Consider the following 26092-nt stretch of genomic DNA (forward strand, 5'->3'; position numbering starts at 1 on the left):
TTGTTAAAATTTCACATGAACTTTTAAACAAGAAAGCAGATAATTACTAATAAATATTCTGGATAATATAATTTTCTTATTGATGGGACAGAAGTGGCTCAAACTTTATAAATTAGATGTATCATAGTTGCATCCTAACTATTTCAGAAATAGGTTAATTGAAATTCAGATACACATAAAAAACATTTTAGTACATCCTTAATATTAAAATGCTATTTTATGACCAAATGCCTTTTAGGTCTTGATTGATCTTACAGCCTTAATTTCCATGGAGTAAACAGAGAATTTTTCCTTATAAGTAAAGCCTCGTTGTTCAGAAAACAGAATTTTTATTCATCTGATAATACAGTGGTGAAATGTTAAGACAGCACAACTTTGTGACTAAATGGAATAAATTTGATCACACAATGAAAAAACAAAAGAAATCAACACAAGAAAGAATGATGTATTTGAGAACATTTTTAATAAATAATGTGACAAAATTACTTTTCTGATTATTGGTTTTCAGTATGCAAAATTATGGCTAAAAATAAGAGGTTTCTTACATGAACATAATGAAAACATTAATCACATGGATTGTTCCCTTAGTACTGCACACCCTTTCTATGTAACTTTCAAATTATCTAAGTGAACACATTTAGTTTTTGGTGAACACCAGCTTTTTCTGTGTGGTTCAGTTTTGTTTGGCTTTGTTTTCCAGTGGGGTCAGGCCTGATACCTGTGTATGAATAAATGTACATTTTTTTCTTCAAATAGCACCAATTATCAAGTCAATGAAATTCATATAATGACAAAAAAGGATCATAAAAATCTACAGTCAGAGGGCATCATTTGGCAATTCAAAGCAATTAATGCCTCTCTTTGAGCTTATAAGAAAATCTTATAAGTTTCAACATTGGCCACAACAAACTTAAACCTTTTTTTTTTCTTTAGGTCCAGGAAAAGTAAGAACCATTGGGTTCATGGCCCACAATAAAGTATGCACGTTACTTCACCACCTGTCATCATTCAAATATTCCAAATACAAACATAGAGCATTAACAAAACAGGTTAAAAACGCTTCTCAACACTTTTTTCAATAAGACAAAAAAGGTTAATAGTTACAATGGTTTACAAATAAAGTTTAGTGATTGTGCTTTTAAAACCAAAAAAAAAAAAAAAAGATTAAAAACAGTGCATTACAAAAACAAAAATCAAACTTCCTTAAGTGGCACTTCTGAAAGTTGAACTGACACTACCAGAAGAAATTTAGGCCAGTTAAGATAGGGATGTCCTTATTCAATTGGTCATTAAAAACATCCATTGGTTTGTAATATGCATTAATAATTGCATTCGATTGAAAAATAGAACAAGGTTTTTTGCTAGGCTTACTTATGACAATGACTAGACAACCAGAGATCCAACTGGCTTATCCCTACTTATCCAAAAGTATATTTCCAGTAAGAATATACTTCCATGATTGAAATGAAGACAAAATAAAGTACCACCAGGGGTTGCAAAGAGTATATATTTACAATGTTTCTACCCCATTCAAATCGACTTGTGGTTGTTCTGCATGTATTCTATTTTATTTTCTCCCAGCAGAGGGTGGTATGAAAGACTGACTTTAAAATCATGTGAAAATGAAATATGTTTTAATTTGCAGTAGCAGTTGGTTATAGAAAGATTATATCTTGAGAGCCCTTGCCATGAGGTTGATTAGTCAATTTTGTATCTTTGATCAATACTTTGCTATAAAATTGGCTTGATATAGAAGCAGTGCAATGCCATATCTCAGGGGCAAAATGCAAACGAACTGTTTTGTTCTCTCTTGCTGGCTGATGACTGAAGCAAGAAGTCAAGTACTTCCCTTGCTAGAAGTAAAGTGTAATGGTTTGTTCCAACAGCGAGGGGAATAGGGAAGTTCTTCATAGGGATAAGGATCAAACAACAACAATAAAACTCCAATAAAATTTTTAAAAATGGTATTCCAATAAGAGGAATAAAAATGACAATTTTTACACTCTGATTGCACTGAACATTGTATCTGGCGTCATGTGTCATCAGACAAGAGGCATCTTGAGAGATACTTTTCACATTGGATCGCACAAGCCTCTCTGGTTGTCTTCAGCTTTCAGTTTCCTGTAAGAGATAAGTTTTTGGTAAATTTCAAAATCAGTCTTATAGTCTTATATTTATATGGATGTATATGTTTTTATCCTTATAATTTGCGTTTCTTCCTTCATTCCCTGGCATATGTTAAAAAGTGCTCATGGCAACTAATTTCCTTTGTCTTTATAGCTGGTTTTGATAGAAGATCCAATAGTTCTCTACAAGCACCAAACTGTGTTCTACAGAATGTTGCAGTATTGGGGTATGTGGGGCAGGAGCGAGAGGGGCAGCAGAAGGTGGATTTCTCTACTTACCCCGTCCCCAACTCAACATTATAGCTCAAATTTTATTGGTTTAAGTATTAGAGTTATTTTTGGTAACTTTTTGTCCCCCAGAAAAGTTCTTCTCCTTAAAAAGACAAGCACAACTTATAAAACAGCTTCTCATCACAACAACTGCAAGAAGAAAATCTTCTTATTCCAAAATTCAAAATCAAAATGTTTTGGGTATTATAGGAAATTCAATTAGATATTATGCCTTAAAATTTTTCATCTTCTATTCTCAAAAGTTTAAGATGAACGTTCATTTAACAATCTACTTGGGTTTAAATATATTTGTAAGAAGAGAAATTTGTCCTCAACTTGTTTATTATTATTATTAAATGGAGGAAACATGGTCTTAAAAGTTGGTTTATTTTGACTTATTGCCAATTCTATCTTGTATTGCTATCTATAAATTCCAACAAAGGAGTATATATTTGACTCAAAGAGTGTTCTCTTCTGGGAAGGTTAATGTCAAGGATCATGTTCTCATTGGCAGAAGAATTAAGGTGGAAGATAGTTGGTCCAACCAGTTAGATTAACCCCAGTGATTACTAGGGCGGCAGATAACACAGGCTAAGCACTCTCATTTACATCCTTATAACTCTGTCACCTTACTGGTTTTTACAACCTACTACAATACAGTACTATACAATATATTATCTAGAGAAATAGTTCTTATTTCCTAACAACATGTTTGCCATATAAACTTCTTATATGAATATCTGCAGATGAACATGACCTCTAGATCCAAAAAGAAACCGTTATCACCATTTAAAACATTGGAATGCATTTCAAGAAAATCATTAAATTCACAGAAGTTTAGTCTCTGGTATCACTAACATTGGCATTTGTGGTAAAACAGAAACATTTCTGTGGCCTGATACATATTTCTAAATTTGAGGCTGATTTAATAACTAGCATAATGCTGAGAAACTTGGAGAAAATTATAGATACCTCTAATTCTTCATTATCATCTTCTCCTCTTTCATATCCTCCAAGAACCTGCATTTCTGCAATATTTCTTCGACCTACATTTGCTTGTTCTCTTTGTCTGCTTCCTGATCCTCTTGATGACATTGAGCTTGAAGAACTAGGATCTCTGGGATTGTTTGATGTTGGAAAAGTAGGTCTACAGTAAGGTAGAATATCCTCTGTGTAATGAAATATAGTAAGTGCATATGAACACCATTATGCATTTTCATTGTATAATGTATCATCACTTATGTCTGTAATTTTGAATGGGGAAGCACCAGTGTTTTTGAGGAGTAAGTGAGGATATTTTATAACAATAACTGAAAAGCAGCATTGTCATGAAAATGAAAATAACAAGTCTTGTCTTCCTGGTAGTGGTTGGCATTCAGGTTGGTTTCACTCACAAGCTCCTGACTACCTCAAACTCACTTGGGACCAAATTCATTAAAAGAGGTAAACCAAAGCTAGAATCAGACAGAGCTTCCAGTTCTCTCCTTCACTATGTGATATCCAATTATTTTAGGCCTTAGTTTCCACTTTTCTAAAAAAAGTATTAATAATATGTATACCCAGAGGAGCCCCTAGTGTTGCTATAAAAACAGAGGAGATAATGAAATCTCTATGCAAATTATGAAAGATCATTTTCAGGCACTGATAAAAACAAAGCCCAGTTTCCTCAAACTACCAAAACAGAATCAAGCCCAGGTTCACTTTCGAGACAACCTCCATCTTAACATTGTATTTACATTGTAGAACCTTGAATCTCAGAAGTTTGCCACATTGCTAGCTCAAAACACAAGCCACTCTAATTAAACACCATCTTCTGAATTTCTATCTTCTTACTGCTTTAAATTTGGTGCTGCTTGTATTGATGCCTCCACCAGTTGCTCACTTCTCTCTAAAGCCTGTTCCCTCCACTCTTTGGACACCAAACACATGAAAAACCAACTCTTCTATATTCATTTCCCCTCCCCCTCCAAATGCTTCTACTGTCCACGCTGCCTGAATGCAATCTGATTTCCCCTGAGGTTTCCACACAAGCTCTCTCCAGTAGAATGAGGAAGGTTTGCCTCTTATCCCAACTAGCACCAGTTCGAAGCAATACTCCCTGACCTTTGCACAAAACATTCTCTTCCTGGGAAGGTCAACCACTCTACTAATGTCACCTGTTTAGTCCTCCTTGATGGCACCTTTCTCCATCCATTCTACTCATTACAACTTCTACCCATCATCCAGGTTCTGACTTGCTGGGGTCTCACAGTCCATGAAGACCACTGTTCCTGCATCCTTGCCTCATAGCACTTGGACTCCTGTGACCTGCATCTTCTGTCCCTGTTTTACCAATCTTCTTCTCTCCATTGACTGTAATTTTTGTCAATCTACAATATAAAATCTGTCTTTTGCTAAAAACTTTCCTGTTAAGCCTGTGCTCTACATGAAACAATAGCTTCTTTCTGTCCTTAATCCTCAACAAAGCTTCTTGAATTTAGACTCAATAGTGGTAGATGCAACTCCCATTTACTCTGGATCGCACTGAAATCTATGCATGCCCACATTACCACTATGAAAGAGAAAACTCACTGTTGACTTTGAAAATGCTAATCATGTTTCAGCCCTTATGTCTCTGGACTTCTCGCTGCCTTCATCTGGAAACCACTATCAATTTAAACATCACTATTCCCAGCTTCTAGTTCTCTTCCTTCCTGGACAGTTTTCTATGGGCTCTTCCTATAGAGTGCCTCATACATGTTGATGCCCTGCAAATTTCTACTTTTACCCTAGTGTATACATATACATTTTTTTCCCCACTCACTCTGGGTAATTTCATCCATTCTCACAAATTGTAACCTTTTCTAGAATGTAACTGTCACGGGGGCAGGTATTTTTCTGGGTTTTGTGTTTTGATATACTCTCAACTTGACATATAATAGGTCATTGATAAATAGTTTTGAGTGAATGAGTGGATTTAATTACTATTTTATTATGATAAATCATTAATTTATATTTCCAATTTTTGAATTATGTTGAATACTTCCTCTTAAGCGTCCCTCAAACTCACTATGTTGAACATTGACTTCATCATGTCCACTCCTTTCTTCTCTTCTGGATTCTCTAATATAGTTAATGACAACACTAATTATTAAGAAAACAAACACAGAAAACTGAAATTATTTTAGAGTGTTCCCTGCCTTCCAGCAACCTTCCGGCACTCTTTCAATGTACCTTTTCCTCACATTCAAATGTACACAGGTGAGCCTGACTTTTAACACAAAAAAATGTTAATGTTGAATTTTCCCACTCACTCATCTCTGTTCCTATCGCCTGGTTTATATTCTCCACATCTCTTGTCCAGGTGTTGCAGATATCTTCCAATAGATCTCTGTGTCTTGAGCTATTCCTCTCTAAAACATATTCACTCAGCTGCCTTCTTATAGGAACTACAGGCACTCTATGACTTAAACTTACATTTACCTCAAGAGCTTCCTCTTTGACCACATTTACTATTTAGTCACACTGAATTTATAATCTTCTTAATGTACCTCAAAGCTTTTCATGCTGAGTTTCTCTGCCAGAACAATCTATTCACTCTTCTTACTCAAGTAAAACTCCACCCACCCCGGTCACTCAGCTTATGTGTTATTTCCACCAGGAAAGATCAAGAAGTCGTTTTCTACCTCACGTCCCCACAAGACTGGGCTAACTGTCCCTTCTCTGGACTCTCAAGTATCACAGCATCATAAACGTTATACCAAATATGAATATGTCTGTGAATCTACAGATAACCTGTCTCCAACTCTGACTGTAAGCTTCTTGAGGTCAAGGTTCATACTTACACATAAATCTCAAGACCAGTACAATGCTTTATACCACAGTGGATGTTTGATATATGTAGAAATAAATTGAACTAATTGAGGTAAATGTCAGCAAAACAATCAGTCATTCAAGTCTAGAAGACCACTCTCTTTAATTAAAAAATGACCATTCATTACACATGTAAATCAGGGTGCCTCTTTCATTTTAAATAATGTCAACTGAATTATGAAGGTGAAAATTATAGCAATGCATAGAAACAATCATTTAATGACACATATACACAGAGTTATGGTTCAAATCAGAATTTGGGAAAGCAAGACATAAAATAATAATCTGGTCAGTGTAACTCAGTGCTCTCCATGAAATAGGGTCCCTTGTTTCTAGATTAATAGTTCCAGCAATAGTTCTTTAGTTAGAAATATTTTTATAACACAAAGGACAACTTATTAAAAGTCTAAAGATTGATAAAATAATTCCATCTCTTTGTTCTAATTCTGTATACACCAATATCTTTCCAGGTTTGTAAGTTGTTTTTTTTTTTTTTTCCCTGAAAAATCCCACCTGCTTTGGAGGAAGCTTACTTGTAGCAGCAAATTGGTTTATACTTTCAGGCCACATATAAACTTCATAATTTATGTCATGACATTGTATTTGTAAGTCACTACTTGGAGTATAGAATAGATCAAAGAGTCAGAGTCAGATCACATTTTGCTTAACTGATAACAAGCAAGCTAAGTTTTTCAAACTTTGGATTGTGGTAATAACACCAAGTACTTTGTGCTCATATAGTGGGGGTGTCCACCCCCACTCATCACTTTGTTGCTGAGTACATGCCTAGATTAGGAGTTCAGGCTTCCTGCCACATAAGAGAGTGAAACTGACTCCCATTTTGAAAGGACATTGCTAATGACCAGGTGCCCATAATAAAAAGAATGAGAGTTTGATGTCTAATTTTATCACAACATATCTATTAAAATACAGCAGTAGTTGTACAGGCTTCTCAGATTCATTACCCTACCACTCTTTTCTGACTATGACCAATCTTCCCTTTATTATATTTCTTTCTCCTAAATGGTTTCTTTTCCTTAGTATCTAATAATGCTCAAATACACTATCCTAAAGCATTTCTACAAATTCTGCCTTCCTGGCAAACTTGTTCCCAACCTCTTCTCTTCCCAGCCTTCTGAAAAGGGCTCATCACCTCCTTTCACAATGTCCATTTACTTTACAACTCCTTAGAGTCTGGCATCTATTCTGACTACTCTACTAAAAACAGTTCTAATACCACCCACAAATAACATATTGCAAAATCCTTAGGCATTCTCTCCCCATCCCCCACCTCCTGTTGACATCCAACTTTCAGTTCTGTGTGGCATTTTAGATTTCTTCCTGTCTTAAAATTTCCTCCTCCATTCTTTCTAGGACACTATTTTCTCTGGCTTAGAGATCTTGATTATTTTATATCTCTGGGTGGATCCATCTTAGTTTCCACTATAGAAAGTCATTCTTGTGCCTAGTCTTTAAATATAATCACTGCTGATTATTGGTGCATTGAAACTGGCTCACACGTTCTCAGCAAAAGAAGAGTAACCAAGTCTTCCCAACTCCACATTCACTGACTTCATATTAGCAGCTTGAAACCAGCTGTCTTGGGAGTAACTACCCAACAGAAGTATGTAAATGGGCACAAATTAGGATTTTGCTCTGCTTTCCTCCCAGAGAATTGATTGCTCAGCTTTAACCGATATATCACTGTTGATAATTTAGCCTTTGTAATTCACACAATTTTACTCTGTGTTGCTGTTTCTAAAATCCACTCTCTACTCACAACCTTTCCCCCTGATCTTTAAACTCAGTTGTCTAAAGTCTTATTGATTTTCTTCATATCTGTGTTCTTGTCAACACCTTAATCCATTCAACATTGAAAATATTTTCCCTTAGAAATCTTTTCTGTTTTTTCTTACATTGGTTAGTACAATTATATTCCACTAGTCAGCAGGGCCATCTAATTAACATTTGAGTAACTTCTGCTTTACTCCATAGTTTCAGTCTATTTTTCTACTTTCGATTAGTCACCAATTCCTACTGGCTCTATCTCTGACATACCAGTGGAGGCTGTTCTCTCCTTGATTTCCCCACATACCTATTTTAATTCAGTGTTTTCCTATTTTATACCTAGATATTTTACAGTGACCTGATACTTTCATCTACTAGATTCCAGTCTCTTCCTTCACTATCGAGTGCTGCCAATTCTTTTTCTAAAAATCTGATTCTGTCATTTCTTGCTCAAAATTCTTTGCTGGCTCACCACTGATTATATCATAAACCTCACAGTCTAGAGTCATATTCCCAGCCTTGCCAATCTGGCCCAACCACCTCTCTAGTTTTATCTTTCATTATCTGTGCCAGGCCCGAAGCAACCTATTCTGTGGTCAAACTGGAAATTAAAGTTCCCCAAACATAGGTTTTTACACCTACATGTTTTTTCTCCATTTATTTCCTTTATCTGCTATCCCCTTCTCCCTGTTTAACCTGTTGAAATCATGCTTTCCCTTAAAACCCAATTCAAATGACACCTCTCCAAGGAAGTCTTATATAATGTTACAAATTTAATTTAATTATATTAAAATTATTTGAGTACATGCTTGTCTCCTCCATTAGAGACCAAATTTCTAAATCTTATCCATTTTCATATGGCTCACGAGAACCTAACAGTGTAACTTACAAAATATATGTTCAATCTATATTTATTTGTTGTATGAATAAATCGGTACCTTGGATGAGATGAGTCTTTGCTGGTGGAAGGTCGCGTTTTGCTGCCTTGTTTCCTCGTCCTTTCCCATCATTTTGCTGTTCCTGTGCTTCTCTGGTCTCACCTGGATTTGTTCTCATATCTGCAACTTGTCTTCCATCCAATACTTCTCTCCCCTTGTAGCTGCCTACTTTTCTATCTGATGATCTGTCTGTTCTTGCTTCTATAGAAGGTAGTTTGGGTGCCATTACAGGTCGTACCTCCAGCTGTGCCTTGGATTGGACAGTGGGTGACTTTATAGCAGGTGGTGGCACCGGAGGAGGTGGAAGATCTAGAGAGAAAAATTTAAAATACTGTAAAAGTCTACCACTTACACTTAAATGTTAGTCTTACCATTGGATTCACACAAAATTGTGAGGTAATACATCTTAAATGAACTGGAACATTTGAAGGCAACAAAGGAACAAGAAGATCAACAATTTCAATCTATCCTCATTGTTATATGGCACAAAAATAGTGAATCATAGAGCTGGGACTTAAAGATTACCTAGTCTTGGGATAGCTAATATGGGCATATGTGCTCAAACTCTCTCTCCCCCAACCATGACAGACCTTCTTAATTGATTTCAGCGAAATGTTCCTGGTCCCAAATGCATACCCTTACTCTTCAGACAACCACTTCAAATTGATTGAGGTTGGCACTTGAGTTGAGACGTATTTGCCATCTCTAATCTAGCCTAAATCCCTTCTCATTCTGTAAAAAGGGTAACTTGAACACACAGACCTTAAGTTTTCAACCTCAAATCTAGATGTGATCAGAGCTAGGACCAATGCCCTTAGATTCTTAATTTCTGGTTCAGTATTCTTTATATTATTACATTCTATTTTGTATTTATAATCTACCATCCATTGATGGGATTGCTGCACTTTGTATCTGCACCCAGAGGTTTTAAACCAGCTAATCTCTGGTATAAATGTAAGTTAATTTCATCTACCTATCACTTTATACACACTTTATGCACACATTTTTATATAATTCAAAGTCTTATAGACATACCTAACAATACAAGTAGGTAAAAATTTGATATGTAGAAAATTTACATTCTTTAAGGGGTGCTACCTTTGCCCCCATGTACATTTTAGGGAACAGAAATAGATATCTTAATAATAGTTGGAAAGTTAGAAGAATATGAAGAGATTCTAGTTTTAGGTTGTTCTGCCTTTAGCATGGAAAGGTTTGAATCCAATTTGTAATAGCTCAGGTAAGTAATGATAGAGGATGTAACTGCATTGGTGGCTGTTCAGATGAAGAAATGTATTTGAGAAAGGTTAAGAAAGAAAAATCAATATCATTTAATGATCAATGGAATCTAGCAGGGAAGGGACAGGACAGAATCTAAAGTGACATTTACGATTTTCACCATAGTTGACTAGGTGGATGACAGAAACTTCACTGAAGATAAGGAAGGAGGGGATGAGAAAGAGATGGCCCACAGAGGAAGAGGAGGAGTTCAGTTTTACAAAAGTGAAAAGGAGGAGACTTTGAAGTACCTAGATAGAGATGTTCAACAGGTTTTTGTACATAGAATCTGAGTTTCAAGAGAGGTCAAGACCAGAGATACAGAGATTTGGTAGTTATCAGCATGGCTTTTTCAATCATGACTTCAGAAATGGTAATGTTTTCAGATTTGAAGAGGAATACCTAAATGACAGAATAAATTAACTAAAAAGTGTTTATAAAACATGTATTAAATGCTTAGTATTAAAAAAATCAACATTCTAAACAAAAAATATGCATTTACATTCTACAAATAAATCAAAAGTACATAAGAACTTGAAAGTACAACCCCTCGTATATCTCCATCTCCATTTCAAATACTCAATATTGATTATGTGGAAGTAATCAGTTTGCATATGTTTGTATAGATCATTCCAGAAATTATTTAGACACACAAATCAGGCATATTTGTGTTGCATAATTCCATGGAGCATCATTCACATCAGGGACTATATAAATTGGCCACACCTTGGTGGTACAGTGCCAGTCTACTCACCCCTATGTGGTGGCAAAAAGTACCACGTGAAAATATGTAGCCTTTCTCTCTTATTGACATAAGGAGAACTGCATTTTTTTCACCTAACTGTGTAGTTGTATACATTTCCCTATGTGTACATACAGCTCTACCTCTTTTTTTGAAAACTTCGTATAATCCTCTCTTTTATGAGTATATCATTATTTATTTAGCCAATCTGTACAGAGGAATATTTAGGTTGTTTCTGTATGTTTTACCATTACTGAACAATGTTCTGTTGACTATCATTTACATATGCCAGCATGAGAAATTCTTGAATATTAAAATATTCTTAGAAATATTAAAATATTCTTAGAAATTCTTAATATAATAGCAAATTAAGAGTTCTAGGACACAATCAGTGTTTCTTATTCTCATATTTTTTTAAAAAGAATTAATTTTATCCCTAAAGTAACTTTTTTCTTAACTAATATTATTTTGACATTACATGCTAAAACAAGGCATTGGAATTCACTGTATTGGTTTCTGAAAACAGAAATTTTGAGGTACCATCTTCCTACCAGCTATTTTACTTAGGACTCCATTATTAAAAGTGGTCTGTCCATCTTTTACCTGCATTTTGTTGTTGTTGTTAGTTCTCATGGCTCATTATGTCCTAGTTTCATATAAATAGCCTCTAAACATTACCTAAAATGGTGGCCAGAGAAAAGCCAATGTACTAACTTTCTCCTGATTCTACTAAATAACATTTTTTTTGTCTTACAACATATATTACCAGTGCCATTGTGACTGATTTTCCTCTTCACTACTTTAATGGATTTAAAAAAAAATGATACTTAAAAAAAAAAGGTACCATCATGAGAGTCCTCCCTCATCTGCTACTTGTTTAGCAAAAATAACCAAAAAGAGAGAGCTAAAAAATAGACTGTCCTTAGTGGCTCAAAGCCAAGAGACCCAAGGCAGAGTGGTTCTATGTTCAGACCGAGCCTGGGACTGGCAATGAAAGAAGGAGAGAAGTCTAATTGAGAGCATACCTGGCAGCAGATGGAGTGAGTGCCTGCAGGCTCATTTCTGCACCATCTCCTTGCTACACGTTTAAACCCCAAATTGCAAACACAGACTATCAAGCTGGCACAAAGTAACTGCCACTATCATCAAATCATAAAATGTCTGGGCTCCTCAGATACCAAAGCTAATGATTACCACTATTATAAGATCATACAAAATCTTGGGAATACAGGACTCTCGAGACACAATCTACTTCCAGAAGCTCTATGACACAGGTAGAAAATGAGAAGAGAACCCAATGGTAATTTTAAGAGTTCTAACTTCCTATATATAATCGCTTCTGTATCTAATTGACAATGAGAGGTAAATGCTTGCAGGTTTTGCTTCTTATACAAATCGGTTACCAAATAAAAATTTTCAGGTATTATAAAATGATTATTGAGTCAAAGCAGGGATTATTATAGTATGAACAACTTCATGTTTCACAAAATGATAAATAGTACTTTCACCCAGTTCATACCAAGAGTAACAAACAGGATCATGGGCATGTTATATGTATGTACAGACTCTTTATATAATCATATAAACATCATTCTTTCTGTAATACTTTCCAAATACCAACATAATGTATATAAAGTAATATGCAAAGCATGTGCATGTAGACAGTTCTGCCAGCATTAACTCGCTATGGAGATCAAACACTCTATTTACTTAACCGCTTAAAGTCCCAAGACCTTGTAATTAATGATAAATCAAGTCAAAATAACATCATTCCAAAGAGGGTGGTGAATTTATAATTTATGAAAAGTAGGGCTAGGGAAATAATGTAGATTTGGTTTTTAAATCAAGTATGTAAATGCATCGAAAGGGTTGAAAAGAGGGGGTGGGAAGAATCTATTAGAAGGTCCTAGAAATGCACTTATGCTTGGCTTTAACTTGCAAAGACTCTGACTGATAAATATTCATATATTTTAATCCTACCCTTCATCTGGGTTAAACCTGTACGCAGCAAATATGAAATAAGTAAATAGATTCTGCCTGTCATTGTGACTATAGCATACAGTACTCTGTTGTGCACTGAGTACTCCCTGGGTCTCTAAGAGGTGTAGTATTTACATACAGAGTAAGGTACGGTCACAGTGCCGTGTGCCATCAGGAGGCTCAAGGGCTACTATAGGCTGAATTGTGTCCCCTCAAAATTCACATGTTTAAATCTTAACCCCTTGTGCCTCAGATCGAGACTGTATTTGGAGACAGGATCTTTAAAGAGGTAAAATAAAATGAGGTCCTTGGGGTGGGTCTTAATTCAATCTAACTGGTTTCCTTATAAGAAGAGGAGATTAGGACACACACAGAGATTGAAGGAAGACTGACTAAATACACAAGGGGACAATGGCCATCTACAAGCCAAGGAGAGAGGCCTCAGAAGAAACCACCCTTGTTGACACCTTGATCTTGGACTTTTAGTCTCCAAAGTTGTGAGAAAATAAACTTTCATCATTTAAGTCACTGGCTTATAGCACTTTGTTATGTCAGCCCTAGAAACTAATATAGCTGTTGACAGACAAGGATCATAGTAAACTACTCTTCATCAGCTCAGACACAGCCACTCTTTAGCCTTCTATATATAGTTTACATAAGCTCTACGAAGCAAGTACATAATTTGAAGCATATTTTACAAAGTAAAGACACTACAAACTCAAGACTGATATATTATACTATATTCTGAAAATAGTTAACAAAGGAATTCTATTGATAGTCATCAAACTCATCCATCATAGTTAAGATTTTAATCATCAAAAAACAAAAATTAAAAAAAAAACCCTCCATGTCTTACGAATATGTTTAATGCATATTTAAAAAAAATTAATGTTTATTTTTGAGAGAGAGAGAGAGAGAGAGAGAGAGAGACAGAGAGAGGGCAAGGGGCAGAGAGAGAGGGAGACACATAATCAGAAGCAGGCTCCAGGCTCTGAGCTGTCAACACAGAGCCTGATGCGGGTCTTGAACCCACAAACCGGGAAGATTATGACCCGAGCCAAAGACTGATGCTTAACCAACTGAGCCACCCATGTGCCTCTTGTTTAATGCACATTTTAACAATTGGCAACTCTAAATTCTTTCTTTTCCCCTCCCCTTTCTCTTTCTTAATAAATTGTACAAATTGTGTCTGCCACTGAGTTTCTTCATGAAATAGTCTATGATTTTTTCTTCAAACAATGCAGTATAGTATTTTGAGAAAATAATTTCTGAGAAAATGACTTTGGTTTCCATGTCATAGCCACTGCTAACAAGACTATGTGCATTTCTCTTATTTAATGCATAAAAAAGTATTTGCATTTACTTGATTTTACTTAATCAATATGTATTGTGGGATATGCATAAAGTAACACACATATTTTGGTATTTTTTTCTTCATCAAATCAGAAAGTGTCCAGAATTAAACTCAAGACTTTTTGGTACAATAAACATAACTAAGAGACAGATGGTTATCAAAATGCTGAAAGGAAGTTAAAGCTAAAATTGTAAAAATAACTTTAGTCATATCTCCTCATTTTATCTATTTTTATGACTTTGGGAAAATAATTATTGGCTTCCACAAGACTTTAGATCCATGATAATTTTGCATAATCACTTTTGTGAAATAAACAATGAAAAATCCAAATAACATTTCAAATTAATGTTTTGGCTTTAACCATTTCAATGTATTTCTTTGGTATTCTAAAATTAACTTTGAAAAAATAACTTAGGTGTTTCATCATTCAGTTTAACAGTTACTATTCCGGGATGAGTTAGAATTCATATTTAATTATTAAGCACATTGAAAAAAGTACTACAGAATGCGGGACAATAAATACAGATCACAATTTTCAAGCATAGTGTAGTTTGTAACTGTGTTACCATGCCCTTTAACTTGGCATGTTCACATTATTTAAAACATTTTGAAAAAAGCATCACTGAGCGCTAGAAGTCCCTGAAAACAAGTGTAAAGAATGAGGTAGAAAGAGCTACACAAAGCTGTAGGCCAGATTTTCTCCCTTATGTATTTAACGTAGATATGTTTATATCAAGGTTTGATGTTCGACCAGTTTTCCAGTTTTTCAGTCAGGAGCGCTCTCTCCCAGATAATAAAAACTGATAGGACAGCTATAAAACTTGTAAAATGCCATTACAGGGGTCCCATAAATGTAAAACTGCCGATAGAGTTTGGGGATTTACACCTAGTGTTTGTCCCTTCACAGAGGCAAACATTCACAAAGCCACTGTAATAACCCTTCAAAATCAGATAATATTCTGACAGCTCAGTTTCACTGACAAAAGAGTCCTGGGCAGAAGCCAGGAGGCCCAGGTGTGCCGTGTCATGCCAGTATTTAATGTAGTCTAATATCAGATAGATGCTAGTGAGAGAAAATACTCTGAATAAAGTACAGATAATAGCATGGACAGCCACTCATTGCAAAATTACTTGTGCTCATCATGCTGGGAGCTTTGTATTAAATTTTTCTGTCAAGTGGCAGGAATCACAGGGAAAAGTGCCTCAGAAAACCCTCCTTGTAACCTCGGATAAGGATCTATAATATTAGGCTTTCATATGATAATGGCAAAAGATGCCCTTTTTGAAAAATTGCTGACTGGTAATGAAAGTCCTAATCAGATTGTGGTTGGAGAGGACCAGGAGGTGTGGGACAGTGTCTGTGACACCTTCTTTCCCCACCCCTTTAGTAAATGTAGCAAACTTGACAAGATGGGTGAGTCTGAGAGAATTTATCTTACATGAATTTTCAACAAAGCCCTTGGGGTTGTTTATAAAACGAGAAGGTGGCGGTTTAATAAATGCTGGGCCACCTGAGGCACTTTCATTAAAGGCTTTCTCTAGACAACATCACAATGTTTGCATTAGTCTCTTGTGCTCCCTTGAGAATACAAGCGTTACCTCTTCAGTGAGAGTCGATATTGTATGTGAAGGCATGAAGGAGATGATTCGATTTGCCCTTCGGTGCACAAAATAGACTGTAACACCGCTATAGCCAGAATTAACATTCAAATAAGTTTACTGTTTTCTATTTGAATGCCAAATTCCAAAAGCAAAGCAAAAAAACAGAGAGGATATTTCGGAAGATTTACCAGTGAATGTGATGAAGGCTGCTTCTCTGTCTTACTTCAGCTACAGTAAAGTCTATTTGCTTGCAACTACAAAAATAACCTCTTAAAAATATTGAAAGTAGACACTATTCTTAGTTTCTTAAATAACCATATCATTAGAAGTACGAGAGACGCTTAACAAAGATACCAAAGTCGAGCATTTCGATAAGGAATATGCAGCTTACCATTAATGAATTTTAAATGTAATTTCTAATGCCAGTGGATGCATTTTCTAGTCCTAGAGAGCCAGGGAAAATAGGCGAGATTCATAGATGTTTTCATGCGTTTCAATGGACTTACCATCTGTGTAGGCTTCTCTGCGCAGATGTCCTGGCTGGTGTTTTTGCTTCTTGGCTGGTCTGGCCTTCTGTATTACCGCAGCACTCATGTTGCTGTCTGTAGAAACAGGACTTGTGGGTCTTGGGCACTGGGATGCATGAAAATGTCGGCGGCCTGAGGAGAAAAAAAAGGGGAAAAAAATCAGAGCCAAACTCATCAATGAATTTTAATTATAACAATAATAATAAAAGGAAAACAGTGCAACTAGCAGCATCCCTAATTTCCTAAAAATAACTTGAAATAAACTAATCCAGCAAATAATAGGATTTTTGTCATTTTGCTTGACCCATCCACTGGAAAAAAAAAAATGCGCAGAGAGCATTTGCCAGTGTTTTTTTTTTTTTTTTTTTAACTGTAGTACTTTTATTCTGTTAAAGTTCTTGATACCACTTATTAAAGAAAAACAGCCCAATTATTTTTCCAACTAATTTCACTAAAATGTTATTAGCAAACAAAGATATTAATTAAATTTTTGCATAGTATATTCAGTGGCTATTGCTTTCTCAAGGGAATAGCCAGACTCCTTAAGAAATTTGCATTCTAGGGGTGCCTGGGTGGCTCAGTCGGTTAAGTGCCCTATTTCGGCTCAGGTCATGGTTTCATAGCCGTGAGTTTGAGCCCCGTGTCAGGCTCTGTGCTGACAGCTCAGGGCCTGGAGCCTGCTTCGGATTCTGTCTTCTCTCTCTGCCCCTACTCTGCTCGTGCTCTCTCTCTCTCAAAAATAAATGCACATTAAAAAAATTTAAAAAAAGAAATTCATATTCTAAGAATGAACAGTACTAAATACTTCCCTTATTTTAATTAAATAGATATGCTATTCTTTGAAGGCAGACTCCCAATAGCTTAATACATTCTGAGGTATTTATCTTAAGGAGGCCTGAAATTAAGGTAGCTCACATACTTAGACTCGTCTAAAATTACTTCTGCTCTTTTCTTTGATAAGATGTTTACTTGCTGATTCTGGATACTTAAAGTGACCCTTCCAGAAACTTCTATTTTTTTTGGTAGTAGTAGAGGTGGTTTGTTTTTTTGTTTTGGGGGGGGGGGTTAATATTTGCAGGTACCAGTGATAACTGAATTTTCTAGTTACACATGGTACATCTCAGTCCTCTCCAATTTTCTGGCTGTCTTACAGACATGTTGTATTACAATGGCACAAAATATTTAATCCATAATGGCAAGGGAAATCGTGGCCCTATACTTGATCTTCATTATCTTGGTTTCTAGAAATTCCAGACACACAAATCCGGAATTTTTTGTTGTACTACAAGAAACTTCAAACTGAACTAGCCAACACGTCTTTTGGCTATAGACAGGCCACATACAGTGAAACCAATGTATTTAAAAATGCTAACTGAAGCATATTAAATAATATACACTAACGTGGCCAAGTGAGAAGCAATTTGATTGGATTGTTCATTCATATTAACTTCAAGTCATATGAAAAGCAGCACCCCTTCTTGAAAAGACCATTTTAACAAGCAGAGGCCAATGCATGTTTAGTTCATTATAATTATGAGTCAAACGAAAACCAGAAGTGCCACTAAATTACAATACAATAAAATATTAAACCAAACTCTCTTTAGCCATGATGGAGACTATTACAATTAAAGTTACATACCCATGAAAAGAGAGAATTAGGGCTGGGACTGAGCACATTCTTCATTCTATTGTGTAAAGCCATCTACTGCTCATAGACCCTGAGGCATAAGGTCGTTTACAGATGAATTTTTGATGTTATTTCAGTGTTTTGTTGATTTAATGAACTGAAACACACCCTTAATGCAATCTGAAAGCAGTAGTTTGGGAGGCTTAATTTCACTTTCTTTTTTTTTTTTTAATAGAGGATTAAAAAATAAGAAGAAATAAAAGCTATGTATACAGTTAGATGTTATTTATTAAGGAGGATAGGTAGGTATGGATAGTTATTTTACTATATTTAGTAGCTACTGAGGGAAAAAAGGGGAAATTTGGTTGAATTTCGTAAAATATTAGCATGGCTGAAATAAATACATGTTCTACAAAAAAGGTCGAAAGGTATTATTAGACTTTTTTTCCCCCACAACACATTCCTGATAAATAACATATAGAAATAACTTTATTTTCTCTGAATATATTCAATAAATGATAAAAAATAATGACCAATCCGGTATCTGAAGAGAACAGGGCAAAGTACCTATGTGATAATTACTAAATTAAGAAAAAGAAAACAACAAAACAAGATAGCAATTACTGATATGTTGTGATAGTTGTTTATTTCTGTGAAATGTGTTTTGCTGGCTACATTATTTTACTCAAATATTTGTATTTTTTTGGCTACCAGAAATTCATATACACACAATGTGTATATGAATGTAAAATATGTATATATATGCATATATTACATTCTATGGAGGTAAATGTTATGTGATAAATGTTTGGCTTAAATCTAAATTCTTTCCCTTTCCATATTATTTACTCAAGGTTGGGAGTAGGAGATAAATAAAAATGGGTCAAAACGTAAGGATAGATATATGATCATTGTAAACAGGCTACTGGTAATGAAAAAAGAAAACAAAAAAAAACCAGAAAAAGTTTGGATTAACTTTATCTCCAAGTTATTAGATTAAAATATTTACTTTAAATATGAAACATGTATGCTTGAAAATACATGCATATTACACACATCTTTCTACCTTTCTCATTAAAGTAGTCTTCTGAGAGGGCATGAAGAGCATGGGAGTTAAGGACAAATAGCCCATTTTCCAATGGTGGCGTTTCCCCCTCTGGAAATTTATTTATTTCTCCTAGATAACAGTATAAGAGAACTATCACAATGAATTCTATTTTGGTTGCTTTTTGCACCTTAAAAAAAAAAAAATCGTGTAACACAAACCTCAGCTGACTATAGGCAAACCTAAAGAAACCGTATACATATCTGCTACGACTTTTGTAAAAACAAGAACTTCCCAGGGAGTGCCACTCACATACAGGATTTATTAAATAAAAATAAACCAGAAGATTTAAAAAGTCTTGTCAGGAGAAAGGGAATAACTGAGTTATGTCATATTCTTGAAACTTAGTTTCCTTAGGCAGCAAATAAAAGGCAGTGGTAATAGTTGCATTTCACATCAGATGCAAGATCATAGGCGGTAATTATCAAGTGACATAAACATACCGAGTTTCCTTTTCCAACTTGGTGAAAAGTGCACAACTTACCAGCGGCATCCTGCATTTGGCGACGTGCCACTTTGAGGCCAGCATACTCTGCTGCTGCCGCCACTGCCTGGGCAAAATCGGCATCGGTGAAGAAGGAGCCATCGGAAGAACTAACACTGGAGCGTCCACTGGAAATGTTGTCCTCCTCTGAGGCTGAGCCCCAGCCATTGATCATGGACCCAGTGACAGAGCTCTCGAGGTCCCCTACACTGGAGGCAGGGGTCTGCTCAAGCCCACGTAACAAAAGCCGTCTGGTCTGCATCTTGGCCACTTCCATGTCTGCTTCATCTTCTTCCTCTTCTGGAGCATCCGTATCCATATCTGAGACAAGAGGTCCTGAAATGTAGCCATAGGTATGTGGTGGGGAAATCGGTCGTGGTGGTGGAGGGGGACTCACAGGCTGCCGTCTGCAGGAAGATGAATAAACAGGTTTGGCTCAGCTCGTTATTAGGACATACACAAAATACATTATCCAAGAAATTCACGAGTACACTGATTTGATCTTTGCTTCTGTGAAGCTAATTTAACCAAGCTGGGCTTTCTTTTAATTCAAGGGTAACAGAATATACTCAGCTACCTGTAAGTCTCCTTATGTTTTATCTTTTGGATTATATTCAATTAAAGAAGGAGAAGTAAAACATTCTTTGGAAACATATGCCTATGTACTTGTCTTAAAGCTTATTGAATACTACTGATAGATTATTATTACCAAAGACAACAGACATCAGTTCTGAAACAGATTGCTCCATAAACCTGTTTCTTTCCCTTTTCTTCATTTCACTCCTACCATTCCAAGCAAATGGACTCATCTGTTCTGACTACAGAGAGTAGAATTTCATAGGATGGAACAATTACACATTCAGCATATGACAATTTCCTTTAGATTCTATTAAAATAAAAGGCTATGCATGCCAAGAGCATTTTTTCTCTGAATTAATTATACACCAAAGGTGATTAGCTATTTTCAAGCCTATCACTTTCACCATTATTCCACCTGTCTGTTAAATAAAAAGCTTACAGGTATTTTCTTGATATACTGGAATTAGTTAAGGGCAAAAGCTGAGGACAATGTGAGTGGTATTGTACAATTTAAGTTCACAGAGTTACCAATAATTACTTTCAGTCGTCTCTCCACAGATCTGGAGAACAACATCAGGTATCCTTCTACCACCATCTGACACCATCACCCACAGTGAGTATAAGATGCAAAGATGGCTGAGAGGACAGAGGGTGTTCTGACTTCATTGAAGTAAGGTTCGTGGAAAGAAGTTATTCCCAATGGGGGAGGGGGGGAGAATGCCCAGAGATTAACTCCTAATTTAGAAAAGTGTCTGACAAAAAGGAAGACATTAGTGATTTCTAGTTGAACGACTGCTTAGTCAGTGTCTTACTCAACAGTCCCAATGCTCTCTAAGCAAGGTAAAAGAGATGACATAAGGGACAATGTCATTTGGAAGGGTCATAAGAATACTTTTTCAAATCCTGTGCCTTTGAGAAGTAAGGAGGATAGATTCCACACCAGTCTGCCAACCTGAGCATAAGCACTAGAGGAGTGTAAGATGAGGATCGAGTGCCATCTGGTCACCTCCACAGTTCGGGAGGCTAGGAAAGACACAGCATGAATTTCACTGGCTGGTAATCCACCTAAAGATGCGGCTGAATTGTTCAAGGACTACAAATGCCTAGAGATGCTGCCCAGGATTGAGTCCTTCATCAGGGAGGAAGCCCATTTCCCTCACCATTCTTATAATACTCACAAGCCAGATGACATAAAATACTCATCGGGGCTAACCAAGGAGAAGACTGGATCTTCAACTACCTTGTCCTTTTTTAAGTTCCCTCTTCCTTGCCTTACCTGTAGGAGAATGGATCCTGAAGAGGGAGGAGGATGAAAGTGGTTAAAAGCAGGGAATGCCCTGTCACTCCATGCCACCATAACCACAGACAGATACTATCTGCAAAGGATGTCTGGGAGTGCGCGATTATAGTTGTAAAATGAACAGAATTGGAATTTAAGAAAAAAAAAGAAACAAAAAAAATGACTAAAGGAAAAAAAAGATTCAAACCAAAAAACAGGCTCTTAACAGACGCTGAGCAAACAGATGGTTAGCAAAGGGGAGGTGGGTGGGGGATTGGTGAAATAGGTGATGGGGATTAAGGAGGGCACTCGTAGGTGATGAGTGCTGAGTAATGTAAAGAACTGCTGTACCCCTATATTGTACACCTGAAACTAATATAACACTGTGTGTTACCTATACTGGAATAAAAATTAAAAAAAAATAGGATTGGGCCTTAAATAAATTAAAAAAAAAGCAAACAAACAAAGTCATAAAGGATCTGGTCAAAATCTAAGGGACCTACTATAGTGAAATAAAGGAAGTTCAATAAAGCACAGTTTTGAGGGTGAGATGGCAGAGGCTCAAAGAAAAATGTTTTGTGCTTTTTAATTCACTGAATTGAGACACTTCAATCAACATGTTGTGTTAACACAAATAGAGAGCATTAAAAATAAATGATCATTAAAATACTATAACTAATTTATTGAGCGCTTATTTTGTAACTAAGTATATTTTATAATACTAACTCATTTGATTCTTTTAAAAAATGTTTATTATCTATTTTGAGAAAGAGAGAGAAAGAGAGAGAGAGCAGGGGAGAGGCGGGGGGGGGGGGTGGGCAAGTGGGGAGAGAGACAGACAGACAGACAGAGAGAATCCCAAGCAGGCTCCATTCTGTCAGCACAGAATTTGATGCAGACCTCAAATTCACAAACAGTGAGATCCTGACCTGAGCTGAAATCAAGAGTCAGGTTCTTAACCGACGGAGCCACCCAGGTGCCCCAACTCATTTGATTCTTACAATAGCTTTCCACGGAACTGCTTTTATTATCATTTTACAGATGAGGTACTGAAATTCAGAAAAATTAAAGACCTTGCCCAAATTCCCACTACTAGTACGTATCAAATATAGAATTTAATCCCACATTTCACTTCTCAGGTTAACACCTTCCTTCTAGGAATGATGTTATTACATACATATACACATATATACACATATACACATATATACATATACATACATATGATATGTAACATAATAATTTACACACACACATATATATGTACATACATACACAGTTCTTTAATGTGCTATTTTTTTTTCTGGGTGGTTTCTAATGCATCTGCGTGTGGCAATAAAAGAAATATGGAGAATATGCCAAAGCTGAAATTATTTAAGAGATTAAAATGGATAATTGTTTCAGTATGGACTGTGTTGTACACATAAGAGGAAAATCTTTGTTTAATTTGGACTGCAATAAAATACCATACTTAAAAGTCAATTTACAGTCTTTGTCAGCATGCACATCCAAAATACCACAAGAAACTTCTTTTTTTAAAGACATGTAAGACTTTCTAGCACAAAGGGGACTATTCTGACCATCAATAAAGGGATGTAGAACAGCCAATTTCACTATGAAAGGAAGCCAGCATTGTTGTATTTGGATAATTCACATTTGTACAGCAAAAGCAGCTCCATGTTAAACAAGGCCTGGCTTTTAACTACTATCCCTGTGCAAATGCTGAGGAAAGAGAGAAAAATTTATTCAAACCATCTGTAAATAAGGCAAGCCCAGGGAATGTGTGATAAACATGTACAGTTTGAAATATGCAATATATTCTATTTGAAAACAAAAAGCTATTTCAAGATGCCGCACTCAAGTGGGACTTGCCACAAATGAACCTCAACCCTCTAGATTTTTCTCCCTGAGGGGTTTCAACATCTTCTGAAATAATGTACGAGTATATGACTGCAAATCACAATACTCTAGGCTCCTGCAAAAATGATGTCTTCATAAACATGTTCGAGAGAAGACAGGAAACAATGCCATTAATTTATGAAAGCAGGTGTTTATATAGTTCACCACATACAATTTACCAGGCAAAAGACAAAGGGGGAAATGTATACTTTTGAGCTTTTCTCTAAAACTGTTGTAGCTTCAATACTCTGTAGAATTAACCACTACCCAGTTAGTAAATAGACAAGATATTTAATTTTCCTTTGCCTTTTTACTGTCTTTTCTTTCCAAATGTATCATATCCGGTTTGTCTATATTAATAATACATTGGTAAATCTCTTAGCCCATACCTGAAAATTACTTTTTCTACTTGAGAATTTTTTGCTAAATATCGACTACAGTAAACTCAGTAGGAACACTTTTTGAAACAGTATACACAAATAAGTTTAATTATATGATTTTCATAGTTACTGTCTGAAAAGGGAGAAGAAAGATTACTATTATGTTGGTCACCTAGTTTACATAGTATTAGACAAGAAGAGAATATCTACAAGCTCATTAGAATGCCAGAATGGCAATATCCATATTAAAGCCAGTCTGAAATGTTTAATTAAATGTTGCAGTGATATAATGGTTTTAGTTCAGTAATTTCTTATTAATATACATCATACTGTTTATTTATGCCCCTAATCAATAAACATAACAGTAAAAAATGAATTCATTCTTTAAATATTCACTCTGCCCCTATTACAGTGAGGACTGCTAGGTTCAGAGACCAAAGGAATCACAAGCAAAAAAAGCCTGGGGAATGCTTTATACTCGAGTCATAAATGGATATGATTTTAAGGCATACATACTTAATAGAGCCAACTATATATCAGGCCACAGCAGAGTGTATTTTGCAACGATGCCCATGACAATATCTCCCATTCCAAATGCTCTTCTGGATGAGAACTTGCCACTCCCCCATCCAGAGAGGGAATTTAGTTCTATACTCCTGAATCCAGGTGGACCCTGTGACCACTTTGACCAATGGAATACAGCAAAAGGGAACTGTGTCAGTTCTGAGTGTGGCTTTTAACTGGCCTGGAAACTTCCTCTTCCTGCCTTCCTGGAAGCCTGCTGTCATGTAAGAAGTGCCGCAACCCTGAGATCCCCATGTTACAAGAAGCCTGGTCTATGATTGAAGAGACCGTAACAGATGAGACCTGAGGTAGAGACAGAGAGAAGCCACAGGGTATTGAGATATCAGACACATGAGTAAAAAAACTGATCTCAAAGTAAATCTTCCAGCCTCAACAGACCAAACGAAGCCATGTGGATTAGAGATGAATTGCCCAGGTGAATCCTTTTTGAATTCCTGATTCATGGAATTGTGAGGAAAATAAAATGGTTGTTTTAGGTAACTAAATTTTAGAGTAGTTTGTTAGGTGGCAATAGAAAGCGGAAGTCAAGCATCATGTTAGAAATTCTGCTAAATAAGTAGATTTGTTCTTCACCTGAAGGGGCTTCTAATCCAGTAAAGGAGACAAACAATTAATTAAGTGTGCAATGATAATAAGGTATCCACAAACAGAGGATGTCTAAGGTGTTGTGGAAACACATAGAATAGGCTCCTATCTCAGAGTTGGGACATCAGAAAAAGATTCTGTGGAGAGCCTCTACCATTTAATCTTGGATCTAAAAGATACATAAGTGTTAGTTCCAAAAAAGAGTGAGGATAATGGTGTTCCCGGAAAACAGGATGGCATGTGGAAAGACCTCAAGGTGGGTGAGAACACTGATCATTCCAGGAACTAGAAGAAACTTAGAGTGAAGGCACCATGAACAGAGAAGAGGTGAGTGGTGATGAATAAGGGTGGGAAGGCATGCAGGGGTCAGATCACAAAGGGCTTTGATTGCTACATTAAGGAATCTTGCCTTTATTCTAAGGGAAATGGGAAGCCATTGAGAGATTTTAAGCAATGGAGAGACTTGATCAGTGCTGCATTTTAGGAAAAATGCCTCTGCACAGTCTGCAGCAGGAAGATTAGATTGAAGAAGGGGCAAGGCTAAAGGCAACAAGACCACTTATGGACCATTACAGTAATACAGGCGAGAGAAAATGGCTGTCGGAGGTAGGAAAGTGCCTTTATGGCTGGAGATATGTGTATTGTTCTCAGTGATATTTAAGCAGCTGAAATCTATAGGAACGAGTACTTGGATATAAGGGTCTGATGCTCAGAGTGAAATCTGTAGAGAAATAGCTATCTATCTTTAATGAGTACGTCATTAGGGGGGTGGCAGGATGATGAGAAACAGAAGCCATCCGCTGATGGGGCAGGCATCTGAATAGGTCAAGGGTTTGAGAGGAGGTGTTACTCAAAGACTTAACTAGAGATGAGAATTACAGCACTGTATCAAAAATGTAGATGTAACTTAAATTCCAATGTTAAGGAATTGTTTAAGTAAATCACAGTATGCTTTTGTTTAATATGAATATCTAAATAAAAAGGTATTGATGTGGAAAAATACACCATTCAGTGAAGAGTGGCTTATAAAATAACATGGGCACGTCACAAATTCAAAGCAAGGTAAGTATATACAGAGATGAGAAACTGCAAAGACTTTACTGAAGTCTTAA

The 26092-nt window shown here is 36.1% G+C and overlaps 1 protein-coding gene across 10 annotated transcripts in view; it reads right to left on the reverse strand.

Annotated features, from left to right (window-relative positions):
• Nucleotides 1-444: 444 nt before the first annotated feature.
• ROBO1 (roundabout guidance receptor 1) overlaps nt 445-26092 on the reverse strand; it is a 1122944-nt gene continuing 1097296 nt past the window's right edge. For 9 of the 10 annotated variants that reach the window (XM_053903216.1, XM_053903212.1, XM_053903215.1 and 6 more), the window contains 5 exons: nt 19674-20080; nt 16437-16589; nt 8975-9283; nt 3369-3565; nt 445-2121 (listed from right to left, as the gene is read on the reverse strand). In XM_053903216.1, the coding sequence (XP_053759191.1) occupies nt 2107-2121; nt 3369-3565; nt 8975-9283; nt 16437-16589; nt 19674-20080 (1081 nt within the window). In that variant the 3' untranslated portion in view covers nt 445-2106. The remainder of the gene's footprint in view (nt 2122-3368; nt 3566-8974; nt 9284-16436; nt 16590-19673; nt 20081-26092) is intronic. The other variant, XM_053903217.1, reaches the window with a different exon arrangement.

The sequence above is a fragment of the Panthera pardus genome, unplaced genomic scaffold, assembly GCF_024362965.1.
Source record: "Panthera pardus isolate Hobbes unplaced genomic scaffold, ASM2436296v1 HiC_scaffold_16, whole genome shotgun sequence".
Taxonomy (NCBI): Eukaryota; Metazoa; Chordata; class Mammalia; order Carnivora; family Felidae; genus Panthera; species Panthera pardus.